This window comes from Lutra lutra, chromosome 15 (assembly GCF_902655055.1).
Source record: "Lutra lutra chromosome 15, mLutLut1.2, whole genome shotgun sequence".
NCBI lineage: Eukaryota > Metazoa > Chordata > Mammalia > Carnivora > Mustelidae > Lutra > Lutra lutra.
Window position 1 is genome coordinate 41,566,967 of NC_062292.1, and position 13,680 is coordinate 41,580,646.

Consider the following 13,680-nt stretch of genomic DNA (forward strand, 5'->3'; position numbering starts at 1 on the left):
TCATCCCAAAAGCCTTTATTCTCCCACTTGGTTCCTTTTCCAGAGCTTGTACTTCTCTAAGTTCTAGAACGGGATCAGGGCGACAGTGCCAGGGAGGGGAGCCTCTGGGCCCATGCTCGTACATGGGTGTGAACTCCTTGCCCAGTTTCACGGGCCCAGGCTGTGCGTGCCTCGCACAGGGTTTAGACAAGTTGTGGGTGCAGGAGAGCCCACTCCCGGGGCTGTAAGGAAGGAGGAATTCCATTGTAAGACCAAGCAGAAGCGTTAAGAAAATTAACCCCAGTTTCAACATTGCAGGTTCTTCCGAAGAGATGTCATGAATGAGGCGGCTCAGCTGTTCTCCAGGACCCAGTCCCTCAGGGGGTTCCTCAGAGAACTGGCATCAGCCGAAGCAGACCCAAGGGCTGAGTTCCTGGAGAGATGCTGCCTTCCTTCATCCCCATAGGCAGCCCATCTTGGATCCAAGGACAAAGGATTTGGAGTTCTTCTCGGCGGTGTGGAAGTGAGGCCTCAGACAGATGTGGGGTGCCCTGGAACTTGTGTTGCTACGGAGATGCTGAAGGGAGTTCGTTCTCTGGAATAGACCGTGAGGGACCCCGAGTTCGTCTGAGCCCGCAGGTCTGCATGGAATGCGTTCACCCTGATCGTTTGTGGACTCAGCCAGGCTCTCCAGGTGCATTCTGCAAATGCAAGGGGTGAATGGCGGGGGACTGGTTTTCTAAAGTCAGGCCAAGCTCTATGTTTCTCCCTCACTCCTTCTTCTTTTGTACCTCCTGCTACCCAGGGATCTTCCGAGGCCATGGAAGGAAGACAGAGGATGCTGGGCCTCCCTAGGGAGTAACTGGAGTGAGTGGCTGGCAGGGGTAGCCCTCTGGACCTCTGAGGGGTCCCCACACTTTCCCTCTTCCAGAGGTTTCAACTGCCTGGCCTGGTCACCTGTGTAGCCTGAACCCAGAACTCAAGTGTGGGCACAGGGGTCATCTGGGTCTTGTTCTCTTGGGCGGGGTGTCTGGCCCACCTCATGGATGGGGGGTGAAGAAGCAGAGTCACTGGTGGGATGTCGAGATCTTGGCCATGGTCAGGATCAGACTTTTCCCAGCTCTGGCATCTGGCCTATTCTTGGGCAGGCCCCAGGCGGAAGATCTGGGGATCACTGTCTTGCCAGCCCCAGGAAGGGGATCTAGGTGGAGCGGCTTCTAGGAACTTCTGTGATTGCTTTTAACTATGCGAGCAAAACACCCAATGTCTGTGTCCTAGACAGAGAGATGAAGCTCACAGAGCACTTTAGACAAGAGCAGGACTCCTGGGCTCCTTCCTCAGCTCTGTGGTCAGTCAATGCCGGCTCCTGGCTCGCAAGTCAGAGAGACATGGGAGGTCCCCCCAAGTGTCCGTCTGGGGCTAGTCGAGGAAGCAGAAGAGCGGCCCATCTTAAAGACCTGTAGTCCAGTCTCAGTCCTTGCTGATGCAGCTCCCAGTGACTGTGTGTGCCCCCCGAGGAGACACCCCTTCCCCAGGCCCATCCAAGGGGTCCCTCAGATCCAGAGGCCTAATCTGCCCGACCCCTCTACCCAGGCCTGGGGGACTTTGGCTCCGGGGCTGGTAGAGGGCGCCAGGGCTCAGGGGCAGGGCTCATCAGGGAGCTGGGCTGCATACAGGGCCAGCGTGTGATGTAAGAACTGGTACTGCTCCGTGGTCTGGATCATTCCACCCCTGTGAGGGAAGCATACAGGTCATGAGTGGAGGAGGAGGGTCAGGCCAAACATCTTCATCATTCACCAGGGAGGTTCTCTCAAAGAACCCGTCAACTACTCCATATAGTCCTCCTCTGGGCTTCCTACTCCTGCTTGCCGCTCCTCACACCTTCCCCACAAGGACAGTCCCTTGGCCCCACACCTGGAGCTAAGCCCCTCAGCCGGCTGTGTCAAGGAGGAGACACCCCACACTGGAACTCTCTGACTCGTCAGCCTCCTGGGGCAGAACCAGGTCCCTGATTCCTCGGGCTGGGCCAGGAATATTCCTGAGCCTCCAAGTTTCCTCCTCCCCACCTGTGAAGTAAAAATGGTAATTCCCTATTTGGTAAACATGGTAATTCTCTCAGCTCTCTGAGGAAAGGAGCCATTATTTCTCTCTAGATAAAGACATGGAGGCCCAGAGAAATATCATGACAGCTCAGTGAGGTACAAGGCAGAGTCTGCACCTCGGTTCCCTGTCCCCAGATCTGGGGGCTTCTGTGCCTTCTCTGTGTCTGCGTTCGTGTCCCCTCTTCCTCCACCTTTCCCTGAGTAGGGAATCTGGAAATACAACACCAAAACAGAGACAAGGCTCAGCTATCCGCAGAGTGGCATTCCTGGGTGTTAGTGGCAAAAGAAACAGCTCTTTAAGCCAAGGGCCCCTTCCTTTCTCGAGGGAGGTGCTCGAGGGGGACGTGCCTCTGAGTGCTTCTGGGGCCCAGGAAGCAGGAAGGCTACACCTTAACATTGTCGGTCCCGTCCTCATCCACAGACCCACCTGTCCAGCCGCAGCTGGCACACGATGCCCAGAATGTCCACTTCCCCGCGGGCCTTCAGTTGCTGACAGCCAATTCGGATGGCAATGAAGCAGCCAGTCCGGCCAATCCCTGCACTGGACACAACCAGGGAGGCGACAGGGAGGTCACAGGAGGCCAGGGAACATGGGGGCCAGGTGAGTGAGGGAACATGGGAGACAGGTGACCAGGGAACATGGGGGCTGTGCCTTAAACTGCAGAGAAAAGCCACAGGCACTTAGGGCCTCTGTTTTAGGGGGTGGGGACCTGCGGAAGGATGAAGGCAGCAGGATCTTCGCAGATGACAGCGGGTGTTAGAGGAGTTTACATTTTTTACTAGCCCCACTGTAAACCTATCCCGGGTCCCCCTCCAGTCCCTGTGGACATTCCAAGGAGCCGTCTTCTGCGCAGCCGCAAAGTAGCAGCAGTTTCCAGCTGTCAGTGCTCACGCTGGGCCTGCTGAGCTCCTGGGTCCGCCTTCTACCATGACCTCATCCCCATAGCGGCTGACACTCAGCTCCCTTTCCCAGCCTTGTGTCCTTCCCACAGCTGGCCCTCCACTCTGCTCTGTCTTGCTCTTTATTTCAAAACCCGCCTGGCCCCCCTTTTTGGGACGGCTTCTCGTCTGGACCCCTGATAGAAGCCACTCAGGACTTCCCAGCACTTAAGGTCCAGGTGTCACCTGTGGGGAGGGGGCTCATGAGTCCCCTCGGTCTGTACTTTTTTTTTTTTTTTTAAGATTTAATTATTTATTTGTCAGAGAAGGGGTGGACAGAGAGAGAGAGATGCAGAGGGAGAAGCAGCCTTCCCACTGAGCAGGGAGCCCAATGTGGGGCTCGATCCCAGGACCCCGGGATCATAACCTGAACCCACTGAGCCACCCAGGCATCCCACCTCTGTATTTCTGCGACTATGTTCTATTTAGGGCATGCACTCCCGAATGGTTTCATTATTATAAGCTTATCCCCTGTGTTACCCGTGACTCCATCCCAATCAGATTCTTATTCTGTAGCCAAAGTAGCTGTAGCCTTTGGCTAAATCCAAGTTTCTTAGCCAGTCCTCTGAGGTCCCTGGCCTTTTAGACTTATCTTTTACCCCTCTCCTCCCTTCTCCCACATGACCTCCAGGCCCCCATCCTCTAACTCCACTCTCAGCAATGTGTCCATTTAGAAATGTCGTCTAGGGCACTGGGTGACTCAGTCAGTTAAGTGTCTGTCTTCAGCTCAGGTCATGATCCCAGAGTCCTGGGATCAAGCCTGCACTGGGCTCCCTGCTCAGTGAGGAGCCTGCTTCTCCCTCTCCCTCTGCCTACTGCTCCCCCTGCCTGTACTCACTCTCTCTCTCTGTCAGATAAATAAACAAGATCTTTAAAAATTTTTTAAATGTCAGGGCGCCTGAGTGGCTCCGTGGGTTAAAGCCTCTGCTTTCAGCTCAGGTCATGGTCTCAGGGTCCAGGAGCCCGCTTCCCCACCCCTCCTCTGCCTGCTTCTCTGCCTACTTATGATCTCTGTCTGTCAAATAAATAAATAAAATCTTAAAAAAAAAAACCAAAATAAATAAAGAAATAAAAATGTCATCGAGGGGCCTTTGTACATTCTGTTCCATCTCTCTGGAACGCTTCCCCTTTCCACTCTTCACTTGGCTAATTCACCGCTCAGGTTTTCAGTTAGTTTAAGTGTCCTTTTTCCTGGAAAACCTTCTCTGGCCCAAGTCTGGGATGGGCGACTTGGTCTTGTGCTCCTGGACACTGCCCTCAGAGCCCTCGCCACACTGTGCAGGGCAGCTTCACGTCATCTCCAGATGTAAGCCTGTCAGGGCAGAGGCCGAGCTGTCTCCTTCACGTCTATCACTGTGCCTCATGATAACAGGTTTTCAGTATGCATTTGCAGAATAAGTGAGTTTCTCAGCATGTCAACCATGTTGATCTCCCCCTGCCCCAACCCTGCCCTGAACAGACTGCAAAGCTTTCTGATACTCTGTCCCCTCTCTGGCTTGTGCCTGAATGTCCTGCCCACATGGCAGGTTTTTCATGAAGGAGAGAATAAACACAGGGCACTTTGCTGAATGATCAAGAGAGTCCCATCCTGGGAAGAATTGGGCCTGACTGATGCTGTCCTTCCTGAATGCATTCTAAGGAGAGACCCAACAACAAGGGAAGGGGGGGCCTGTGTCCAGGCTCGCCGTGGGGGGAGAGGGCGCGTACCTGCAGTGGACCACGATGGGCCCAGTGTTGGCAGCTGTCTCTGGGCTCTCTTCCACCTCGGCTACCAGGCGCAGCAGGGGCCCAGCCGACTCTGGGGTCTGGTGGTCAGGCCAGGCAGAGAAGAGGACATGCTTCACTCCCCGACACTCCTCCTGGTGCTGGCAGAGCGACAGGGCATGAGAACCAGGGTCGGGGAGGGGCCGCTGCCAGCCTTTTCTGGTGCCCAGAGGTCAAGGGCTAGAATGACTCCATGGCACAGTCAGGGACCCTGAGCAGGCAAGGTCAGCACTCCCTTCTCCTGCCCATCGGAATTCACAATTCCCTCTCCTGAAAGGCTGGAAGGAATGCTGTTCAGGGATGGGGGGAAAGACCCAAGTTCAAGTCCTGCCTCTGGCTCTGCCTCTAACTAGCACATGACTTTGAGCAAAATCCCTTAACCTCATTCTCTTCGCTTAGAAAAAGACAGTGATAGCTGGTTGGCTTACTTCTCTGGATGCTTGGAGGATAAGGGGTTGATAGAGAAATGCTTTGAAAAGTATAAAATGCTCTACGATAATAGAAGGCATTTAAAGCACTTCGCATGTGTCATCATCCATCTCTCTGGACTTCCTGGGGCTCCTTTAGCATGACTCCGGGACCCCACCTCTCCTTTCCCGACCCATTCAGTACGGGTGGATGGGCCTTCCCAGCAGCTCCTGCTGGATTTGTTGGCTCTGCCCTATTAGACCAGGGTGGTACCCATGTTTCTCTTTCTTCTGTGCCTCAAGCTCTTCTTTTAGATTTGTGTTCAAGAAGGTTTACATGAGCCAACCCTGGGATCCCAGGGAAGGCGGGGCCTGAGTTTCAGAAAAGCCAGAGATGGCCTGACCTTCCCGTACCTGGATGGTAAGCTGTCGCACGGTGTACTCCGGACACTCTTTCGTGTCTTGGATGCGGAGCCGGAAGGGTCCATAGGTTTCCTCTTCTGTGGGCCAGTAGTGGACACATTTCTAGGAGGGAGGGAGCTGGGAGTCAGAAGGGGGAAGTGTCTGTCAGCCCATGCAGGGGCCAGGACAGCAGAAAGGGGAGTGGGGCCTCTCCCCATCTCCCACCCCTGTTGGAGGGGCTGCTACTGCCTGGGTCAGCACCTGGGGCAGGCTCTCCTGAGCTTGGCACTGTGCAGAGGAAGTGCTCATCCCATTCCCCATTATGGCTGTGGAAAGCCCCCATGGCATATAGCTCAGAAACTTTCCTAAGACGTGCAAGCTGGGCCCGACAATAGCTATTGTCAGTTCCCAGGGAGCCCCTAGTCCTGAGGTGCCCTGAGTAGGGGCATGTGTGGTGGGGTAAGATGTAGCCCTTTCTGGGTTCACTAAGGACCATGGCTCCTACCTCCTTGCCCTCTCGGAGCTGAGTGAGCATGACGATGAGTGACACTTCTTCCTGCCACACCATCTCCCAGAAGTCTGACACGGTGTTGGGCATGGGGCCCTGGGTCGCGATGTAGACCTTCTCCTGTCCATCATAGCCCTGGGGAGGTGGAGGAACAAAAGGAAGAGTGGGAAGCAGTGAGCGTTAGCTCGCTGGGGACTCTGCAGGTCCTGGGATCAGGCCTAAGCCATTGGACGTGCACACACAAACACACACTTGTGTGCACTGGAAGCCACGTGGTGGAGAGGACACAGGTTCCAGAGGGAAGAACATGTGGGTTCAAATCCTTGTTCTATGCTCCCTGGCTATGCCACCATAAGCAGGTTACCTAGCCTCCTTAAGCCTCAGCTTTCTCATCTATCAATTGGGTATAATATCTAACTTGCAGGCATAGAGTACAGATTACATCCCACAAAGCATATGACGAGGCTAGCACATACCAGATCCTTTGTCAATGAGTGCCCCCCCCCTTCCTCCCCTGCTGCTTTCTACTAGCACAAAATAAGAAAACCATGTTCAACATTGCTAGAGTGAATGTTTCACTTCTATGTATTACTTTTATATATTTAGTAGCCAGATGTAGCACACTCTTGCTGGGCCCTTCCTCTCCCTTTCAGCTTCTCAAGATGACGAAATCCAAACAGACGACCATTCACCAAGTTTCCAGGACAAATGGGAGGTCTCCTTTCTTCAGGGGACCCTGGCTAACAGCTTTCCATCTCTTGGCACCTCGGAGCGCTGTCTTACCCACTTTGAGTCACTAGGGGGCGATGCTTTTACAGCTACTTAGGGCTCTAGAGTTGGGGGTGCTGGAGTAGAGAGGCCACCTTGCCTCCCTGGCTCCTATAGTTTGATGTTAAATCATCCCCACAAAGGAGGGGCTGCTTTGGAGAGTAGTTAAGGCTAGAGAGAGAGAGAAAAGAGAGACAGCTCAGAGCTTCTGTTTGTGCAAGCACCTCCCAAGCAGAGCTAAGAGGGTCGAGCCCTGGGGATAGGTGGGAGTAGGTTCAACAATGCAACTTCCTCCCTGCGTAGAGGGTGGGCAGGGATGAAGTGATCGGGTGTGTGGAGGCTGGGTGGTTTCTTCTCAGTGTAACATCTCCTCTGTCTTCTTGGTTGGTGGCTTGGGGCCTCTTCAGGGTCTGCCCCTGCTTGGCGGCCGTGATTTGAAGCAGGAACCCACAGTTGGAAGATGTTCTCTGCTCCCCCCTGCCCCCGCCAGCCCCAACACCCCTACTCCCTGCAGGGCAGCCACAGCCAGGCCACTCATACTACTCACTCGGATGTAGTTGGCGTTGATGTAGTCTCCGTCTTCTTGGCTCTGTGCCCGGCCTAGACAGACCCGGCTCTGGGGATCTAGGAAGTAAAAATCAGCAGAGGTCAGGGGTCAAAAGGGGACCAACGAATGCACATGCCAGCAGGGTCAGGAAGAGGTGAGTTCCTGTGCTTATCACAGTATCTCTGGCATAGCAGGTGGCCAGAGACCCACTAAATTATTTTACATGCGGACAATAGGGAGCCACAGAAGGTTTCAGAGCAGTGGAGTGACATGATCAAAGGAGTAACTAGGGAAGGTTAACTGGGTGGTGCCCTGTAGGACAGACTATTAAGGAAAGGGAACGGAGCAGGGCCAAATGGGTGGTGAGTGAGTTATTCTAGCCCTGAGATTGGGAGGGGTGTGGAGCAGGACAGTACCAACAGGAACAGAAAAAGAGATGCCCTGGAGAAAGAGCTTTTTCTGATGGTGAATATGGGATTTGGATGAGTGACTTGCCTAAAATCCCAAAGTGGGGAAGCGGGACAGAACTTCCGCTTCATTCCGCTACTGGGTGTGTCAGCCTCTCCCTTGAAGAGGGAAGGCTTTCTCCAAATCCAATCCAAGCAGGAACAGAGAACCTAGCTTGTGAGGAAAGGAGACTAGCTCTCTCGGTGCTGGTGCGGGCCTGGTTCTGGACAGAGCGGGATTTCAGGCAGAGGGACCTCTCCCCTCTCTCAAGGCTGCAGGCTGCTTAGACTTGGGCCAAGAACAAGGGCTGCTCCCTCCCCCTCACTCAGATGGATGCCGGCCCACCCCTGCGGGCAGAGGGTTGGAACCACAGGAGCTGGTGGTGAGCTAAGGGCTCGAGACTGGGAGTTGCTGGAGGTGGGTTGGCCAGACAAGGCTGCTCTGAGTGGGGGAGGGAGAGAGTCTTCGAGGGTCTCATGCTTGCCTCTGAAAAGTGGGAGGTGCTGATCCCTGGGTCCTTCGAGCTTGCGGGGACAACCCCTTACAGCACCTGGACTCCCATCTCCAAATCTGTCCCCGCTCGCTCGCTTCCCTGCATCTGAGCTGCTCAAAGCCCTCTCTCTGGGAGCCCTCCTGATTGTGCCTTTCCCACTACCTCTGCTGGGTGTTTCCCACAGTGGAGGAAAAGCAGAAAGAAGCCCTGATCTTGGGCAAGTTATGCAACCTTTCTGAGACTCTGTTGCCTCGTTTGTAAAAGGGGGGGCATCAACTTCATGGGGTCATCTTGAGAAGGGGCTTCCAGCACTGCCAGGCCCTCAGTAAGCATCTACTATGAGTGGCCGTGTTCTAACTGTGGTTAGGGTTCTCACTCCTTCTTCCCCCAGCCAGGGCAGGTACTGGGATTTCCCTGCGGAAAGCAGGTGCCCCTGTGAGGGAGCTCTTCCCCAGCTGAGGCTGTGTGTCTTTCCTTCTGAACCTTGCAGCTTCAGGGACAGCACTACCTCCCTTAATGGCTGTCACAGTTCTTACTTGGCAAGATGGTCTTATATCGGTCCTTGGAGGCATGGCCAGGAATATCCAGTTCTTCAGGGTTGACAAAGTTTGAGGGGATCTTCTGGCAGAGGGAGGAAAAGAGTGAATAGCCCATACCTCTTCCCAGCCTCCTTCCCCTCCCCCACGTTCCGCACCCTGATCTAGTGGAGCTGGTCCTGGCTGGCCCCTCCTGGCTTTAGGTCTGTGTGGGGTGGAGGGCAGAAAGAGGGAGCAGGGGGTGGTTTTCTCCCTCAGCACTGGGGTTCTCGTTGTTCTGGAGGGCCCAAAGAGGAGACATACCTGCAGTGCCTGAGATAGTACGGTGCCGGCTGGCTGTCTCTGATTCAGAAGGGCAGAGTGACTGGGAGGGGACCCTAAGTTCTTACCAAGAATTCCTCTTCCAGCTGCTTGGGGCTGGGTGGCTGGTGCTGCAGGGCCCAGCGGGTGAGGGGGTGTCCAGCTGTGCGCAGAAAGTGTAGGGTGACCTCCCGGGGTGTGTTCACCGAGCAGATGGGTTCCACAGTCCCCAGGGACCGCACATCGAGCATCAGAGCAACATTGGAGCCCCGCCTGCAGACGTAGGCGACCAGCGCCTTGTGAGCGCCCAGGAACAAGGGCTGCTTTAGCCATTCTTACCCAGATCCCCAGGAGATTCCAGGGTTCAGGGCCCCCCCGTATCCCTTTTATTTGTCTCTCAGATCAAGGCAGCCTTGAACCTCCAGCTGCCCACCCCTGCCAGTTCCTTGCAGGCTCCTAAAGCTCAGACCTATATCCAGATCTGCTCTATACCCTGCTCCAGGGGCTCCTCGGCCCAACTTAGGGTTTGGGGAGCAGGCGCAGGGTTGACATGAAATGTTATATCCCAGACATGAAAATGACATGCAAACGACACGCAAATGAACACATCGGGTTTCCTTTCCTGATTGGAGTCAACAGCTGAGGGCCCTCTGGACCCGGCTGTCAGAGCTGGAGGGGCCGATGGAGGGAACCGGGCGGGGTCCCAGGGCTGGGAAGAGACCCTTCTCCCAGGCAAGATCTCACCTCTCCTGAAGCCTCACATGCTTCTTGACCGGTGCCTTGGTGGGTGGAGGCTGGGTCATGGCTGCCTCCGAAGACCAGGCCAGCAGCTGTGCTCGGGAGCACCCCCCACGGTCCTGGACCATGCTGGGGGGAAGGGTGTGCTGGGCCTCACTCAGCCATGAGTTTCACCTGAAACACAGGGCCCCTCAGCTGTTGACCTCTGGCCTGTCCACCTGGCCAGGAGGAAGACTCCCATGCCCAGGCCAGCTGCCTGCTTTCTGGCACCCCTGTTTTCACTGGGGTGTCCTCTGTTCCCTGAGCAGTTCTGTCATTATCACTGCAGGAAGGCCGGGATCTCTACAGGGGGACCCAGGGTGGTGGGCAGTCTGGGATTGGGGTAGGGACCAGACAAGGCACAGAGATTGTGACGGGAGGGGAAGGGCAGGAAAGACTCCAGAAGGAGGGTGAGAGGGGATAAGAGGCTGCCTGAGGCCAGAGTACAGAGGGCTCAAAGCTGGGGCCCCAGCATCAGAGAAGGCGAGGGAGGAAACAGAAACGATGTGTTCTGTGTAGAAGGGAGAGAGAAAGCTCACAGAAACCACCTCTAGTCCAGGCCTTCTCTGAAATGAGAGGGTTGAGGCCTCCCGCACCCCTGGAGCCAGTTGGGGACCCTTGTAGACCCTGTCCTAACTGCTGGCAGTTCCCAAGTTCATTCTGGCTTCTGGGGTCTCTGTCCAGGGAGGTTGACTATGGTGGGGGGGTGTTTCCTTCTTCCTCTGCCCATCCCCCCATCTCCCGCCTCTGTAACCGTCACAGGAAATGGCCTCACCAAGCCCTTGAGCGGCAGTGCATGGTGAGGCGACAGCTGGGGCACAAGAGGGGGACATGGAGGTGGTGGGGCCCCTCTCCTCTTGGGGGACGGTCCCCAGCTTCCAGAGCCAGGTCATAGCTTCCGAGGGGTGGTGGCGGTGTGAGAGTCGCTAAGCCCACAGGCACAGAGGTGAGGGGACAGGGTGGGCCCGGCTCAGATGTGTGTGGTAGAGAGAAGCTCTCCCAAAGCACGCAGGGGGTTGTTGACCTCTGCTCTCCATGCATCTCCGCCCCGTGGCTCCCCTGCCCCGTGCTCCTCGGGGATATCAGCTAGGTCAGCGCCCATTCCCCAGCCGGGCACTGTAGTTCCCAATGCAACCTTACTCACACGGGCCTTGGAGATGCCCACCCGCCCGCCCCCCTGGGACTCACCCCCCCACCCCGGACCACAGGGCCCCTCCTCCCCCCATTCAGGTACTTACTGAAGCAGCTGTGTCTCCCAGGCTGCCTCTTGCCAGCTGTCTGTCTGTCTGTTGGTCGGTCTTTGAGGGCTGAGGAGGCTTCAGGAAGCCGGCTTCCTCCCTCTGCCCCTCCTTGTTGCCACCCACGCACACCCCAGCTGTGTGCTGCCCTCCTGCGCCCGCTGCCACCACCAGGGGTCGGGTGCCTCTTGCCTGTGCCCCTCTGGGGGTGGGCTGGCTGTGGCCTGGCACTTCTGTCACGGGCCTAAGGCCCTGCTCCGTGGGGATGGAGAGGGAGGGGCCGGCCCATTCCTAACCACCCTGGTCCCCTAGCTGCCAAACCCCCTTGCTCCCTGGACTGCTTGTCCTCTGGGCCTTTGTCACATCCAGTCCCTGCCCGCTTCCTAGGCGGAACTCAGCTGATCCCCAGCGCCACGCTGGCCCACACAGAAACCCCAAGTTTTTCCTGCTCAAGCTGGCCCTGTCCAGAGACTGACTTCTATCTGCTTCTGCCTCAAAGCCCCCGTCCCGGAAGCCCTTGCCCCTTCAAGTCCTGTGAGTTCATGGTCGGGTACACGTTGTACCTTCTCAAAGCAGAGCTGGGTATGGACTTGAGGTGGGCTGGGAGGTGAGGAAGGAGGCAGGACTCCTTGCTCCACTCTGGGGAAGAAAGGCCCAGGCTGGACCAGAAGGGTCATCCCCAGGATTCGAGCCACACCCCAGCTGTCAGCTACCGGTGGCTGGAGATAGACCAGCTGGCCAGGAAGTAGAGAGGAGAGACAGTTTGTAGGAGAGTCTGGGGGGCTTTCTCTCTGCCCCCAGCCCCTCCAGGCTTCCTCCCAGAATCCTGACATCTATTAGAAGACTTACAGAGAGTTGACAGTCTCTGGCCTTCACACCAGGGGGACTCCCGTGTCTTCTTCGCTTCTGGGGCGCCTGGATGACTGGGGCTTAGGAAGTGGCCCCCGCGTCCAAGACTCCACTGCCCCCCACCCCTGCCTCGCCTTGGCAGGCCCCTTGCTGGCCAGCAGCCCAGCCAGTTCACGCTCGCTGCACGGCTTCTTCTACCTTGTAACATTCCAAACACCCTTCCCTTCCTGGCCCCAACACGCGCAATCCCCATCCTCTCTCTTCCTCCCACTTCTCTGATTCAGCTGTCAAATGGTGACAGCAAAAAAGAAATGATTTACAGTAGACACAGGGGGTGCACACACAGGAAGGATGGTGGGGAGGGGGCTGGCCTCTGCTGCTGGCCCATAGGGGTTGGGGGGGACAAAGACCAGAATGACCCTTTGGAGCTCGGGAGGCCTCCTAGTGCCTGTTGCTCCTGGAAGGGGTGGGGGTGGGGGACCAGGCACTGGCTCCTTTCTGAGCCCCTCCAGGGCCAGCTGGTCTTGGACCCTTCTTCACTCTGGGGAGTGGGTGGTTTCCCTGAAAGGAGGGGCCAGAGTGGCAGTCAGTCCTGGTATCAAGGACAGGGTAGGGGCGGGGGCAGGAGAGCCTGGGAATCCCTGGTAAATCTGTGGGAAGTGACCCGAAGCTGACTTCTCTCCTCAACTGCTCCCCAAACCTTGGGGATCAAAAAAGGGGGCAGGAGGGGATCACAAAGAGGTCCACCCCCCTGGGGCCAGGCTGTTGATTGTTATCAAGAACAGGAAGCTAGGATACCACAGGGGTGGGGAGGAGGAAGCAGGCAAAGCCTTCCCCCCACTGGTCCACCAGTACCTCCAGGTTTCTACCAAGTTTCCAGGGTCAGCCCCGTGGTGAGCCGTGAGCACACCCTCTACCCTCCCAAAGCTGGGCCCAGCAGCGGTTTGAGGAGCTGGAAGCTGAGCTCTCCGGGGAAGAGCAAGGAAGCTGGGGGCCAGGAGGTGGGAGAGGGAGTTGGGGGTGGGGGCAATGGCATTGGGCAAGACCCTGAGGATCTCTCAGTTCCCTTTGGGTGTGTTTGGGGTTGGGGGGATAGTCACTCCTTGCCACCTGTCCTCGCTCTCCCTTCTGCTTCTGCTCCTGCTCATGGCAGTGTGTGGCTAGAGCTCAGGAGGCGTGAGCGCACCACCCACGAGCCTCAGAGAGGACAAGGTGCCCTGCAGCAGCTCCTCCCCAGACCAGCCAGGCTGCTGGAATGGGGGAAGGCCTGGTGTTCCCTCAGAGAGACTCCTCCGCCCCCAGAACCTTCCTCGTTCCTGGGGTGGAACAGCCCCAGACAGCTCTCAAACCTCATCTCTCCAGGAGCTGATTTGCCTTCCAGAGCTGGGGTTTAGGTCCCAGCCATCCCTTGACCCCAAAGAAAATACAGAGATCGTTGAAAGCCAGATTGTGTCACATGCAATGACTCGAAACTGTGCCACATTAGCTGTGTGACCCTGGGTGAGTTACTGAACCTCTCGGAGGCTCAGTCTCCACATCAGGCTATCAGGCTTCTCCCTTCCCATGCGGAGGATCCTGGCTTCTCTCTGATCCATCAAATGGCGCTGGGCCTCTGAAGGGCTCA

At 56.5% G+C, this 13,680-nt stretch overlaps 2 protein-coding genes across 9 annotated transcripts in view; one reads left to right on the forward strand and one right to left on the reverse strand.

Annotated features, from left to right (window-relative positions):
* On the reverse strand, positions 1 to 11,710 carry PTPN7 (protein tyrosine phosphatase non-receptor type 7). Of its 8 annotated transcripts, none has more exons than XM_047704549.1 (10): positions 11,208 to 11,710; positions 9,937 to 10,104; positions 9,282 to 9,465; positions 8,893 to 8,974; positions 7,417 to 7,493; positions 6,099 to 6,236; positions 5,606 to 5,716; positions 4,728 to 4,885; positions 2,509 to 2,622; positions 1 to 1,710 (listed from the first exon to the last, which is right to left on the reverse strand). In XM_047704549.1, the coding sequence occupies exons 2-10, from the start codon at positions 10,056 to 10,058 to the stop codon at positions 1,617 to 1,619; spliced, it is 1,080 nt and encodes a 359-aa protein (XP_047560505.1). In that variant the 5' UTR covers positions 10,059 to 10,104; positions 11,208 to 11,710; the 3' UTR covers positions 1 to 1,616. The 8 variants fall into 8 exon arrangements, with proteins under 8 accessions (XP_047560505.1, XP_047560497.1, XP_047560501.1 ...); XM_047704541.1 differs by having other exon boundaries at positions 8,893 to 8,977; positions 11,208 to 11,706; XM_047704545.1 differs by lacking the exon at positions 11,208 to 11,710 and adding an exon at positions 10,607 to 10,690 and having other exon boundaries at positions 8,893 to 8,977.
* The window catches only part of LOC125085792 (receptor-type tyrosine-protein phosphatase V-like), a 25,986-nt gene continuing 20,495 nt past the window's right edge, over positions 8,190 to 13,680 (forward strand). The window contains 1 exon segment of the mRNA XM_047704539.1: positions 8,190 to 8,245. Coding sequence (XP_047560495.1) covers positions 8,197 to 8,245 — 49 coding nt within the window. The 5' untranslated portion in view covers positions 8,190 to 8,196.

Excerpts from the sequence above, each read along its gene's own strand:
- PTPN7 (XM_047704541.1), bottom strand. The coding sequence starts at position 10,058 with ATGGTCCAGGACCGTGGGGGGTGCTCCCGAGCACAGCTGCTGGCCTGG. Across the intron at positions 6,237-7,416 it reads TCAACGCCAACTACATCCGA|GGCTATGATGGACAGGAGAA; the intron begins GTGAGTAGTATG and ends CCACCTCCCCAG. Across the intron at positions 1,711-2,508 it reads TGCCAGCTGCGGCTGGACAG|GGGTGGAATGATCCAGACCA; the intron begins GTGGGTCTGTGG and ends CTTCCCTCACAG.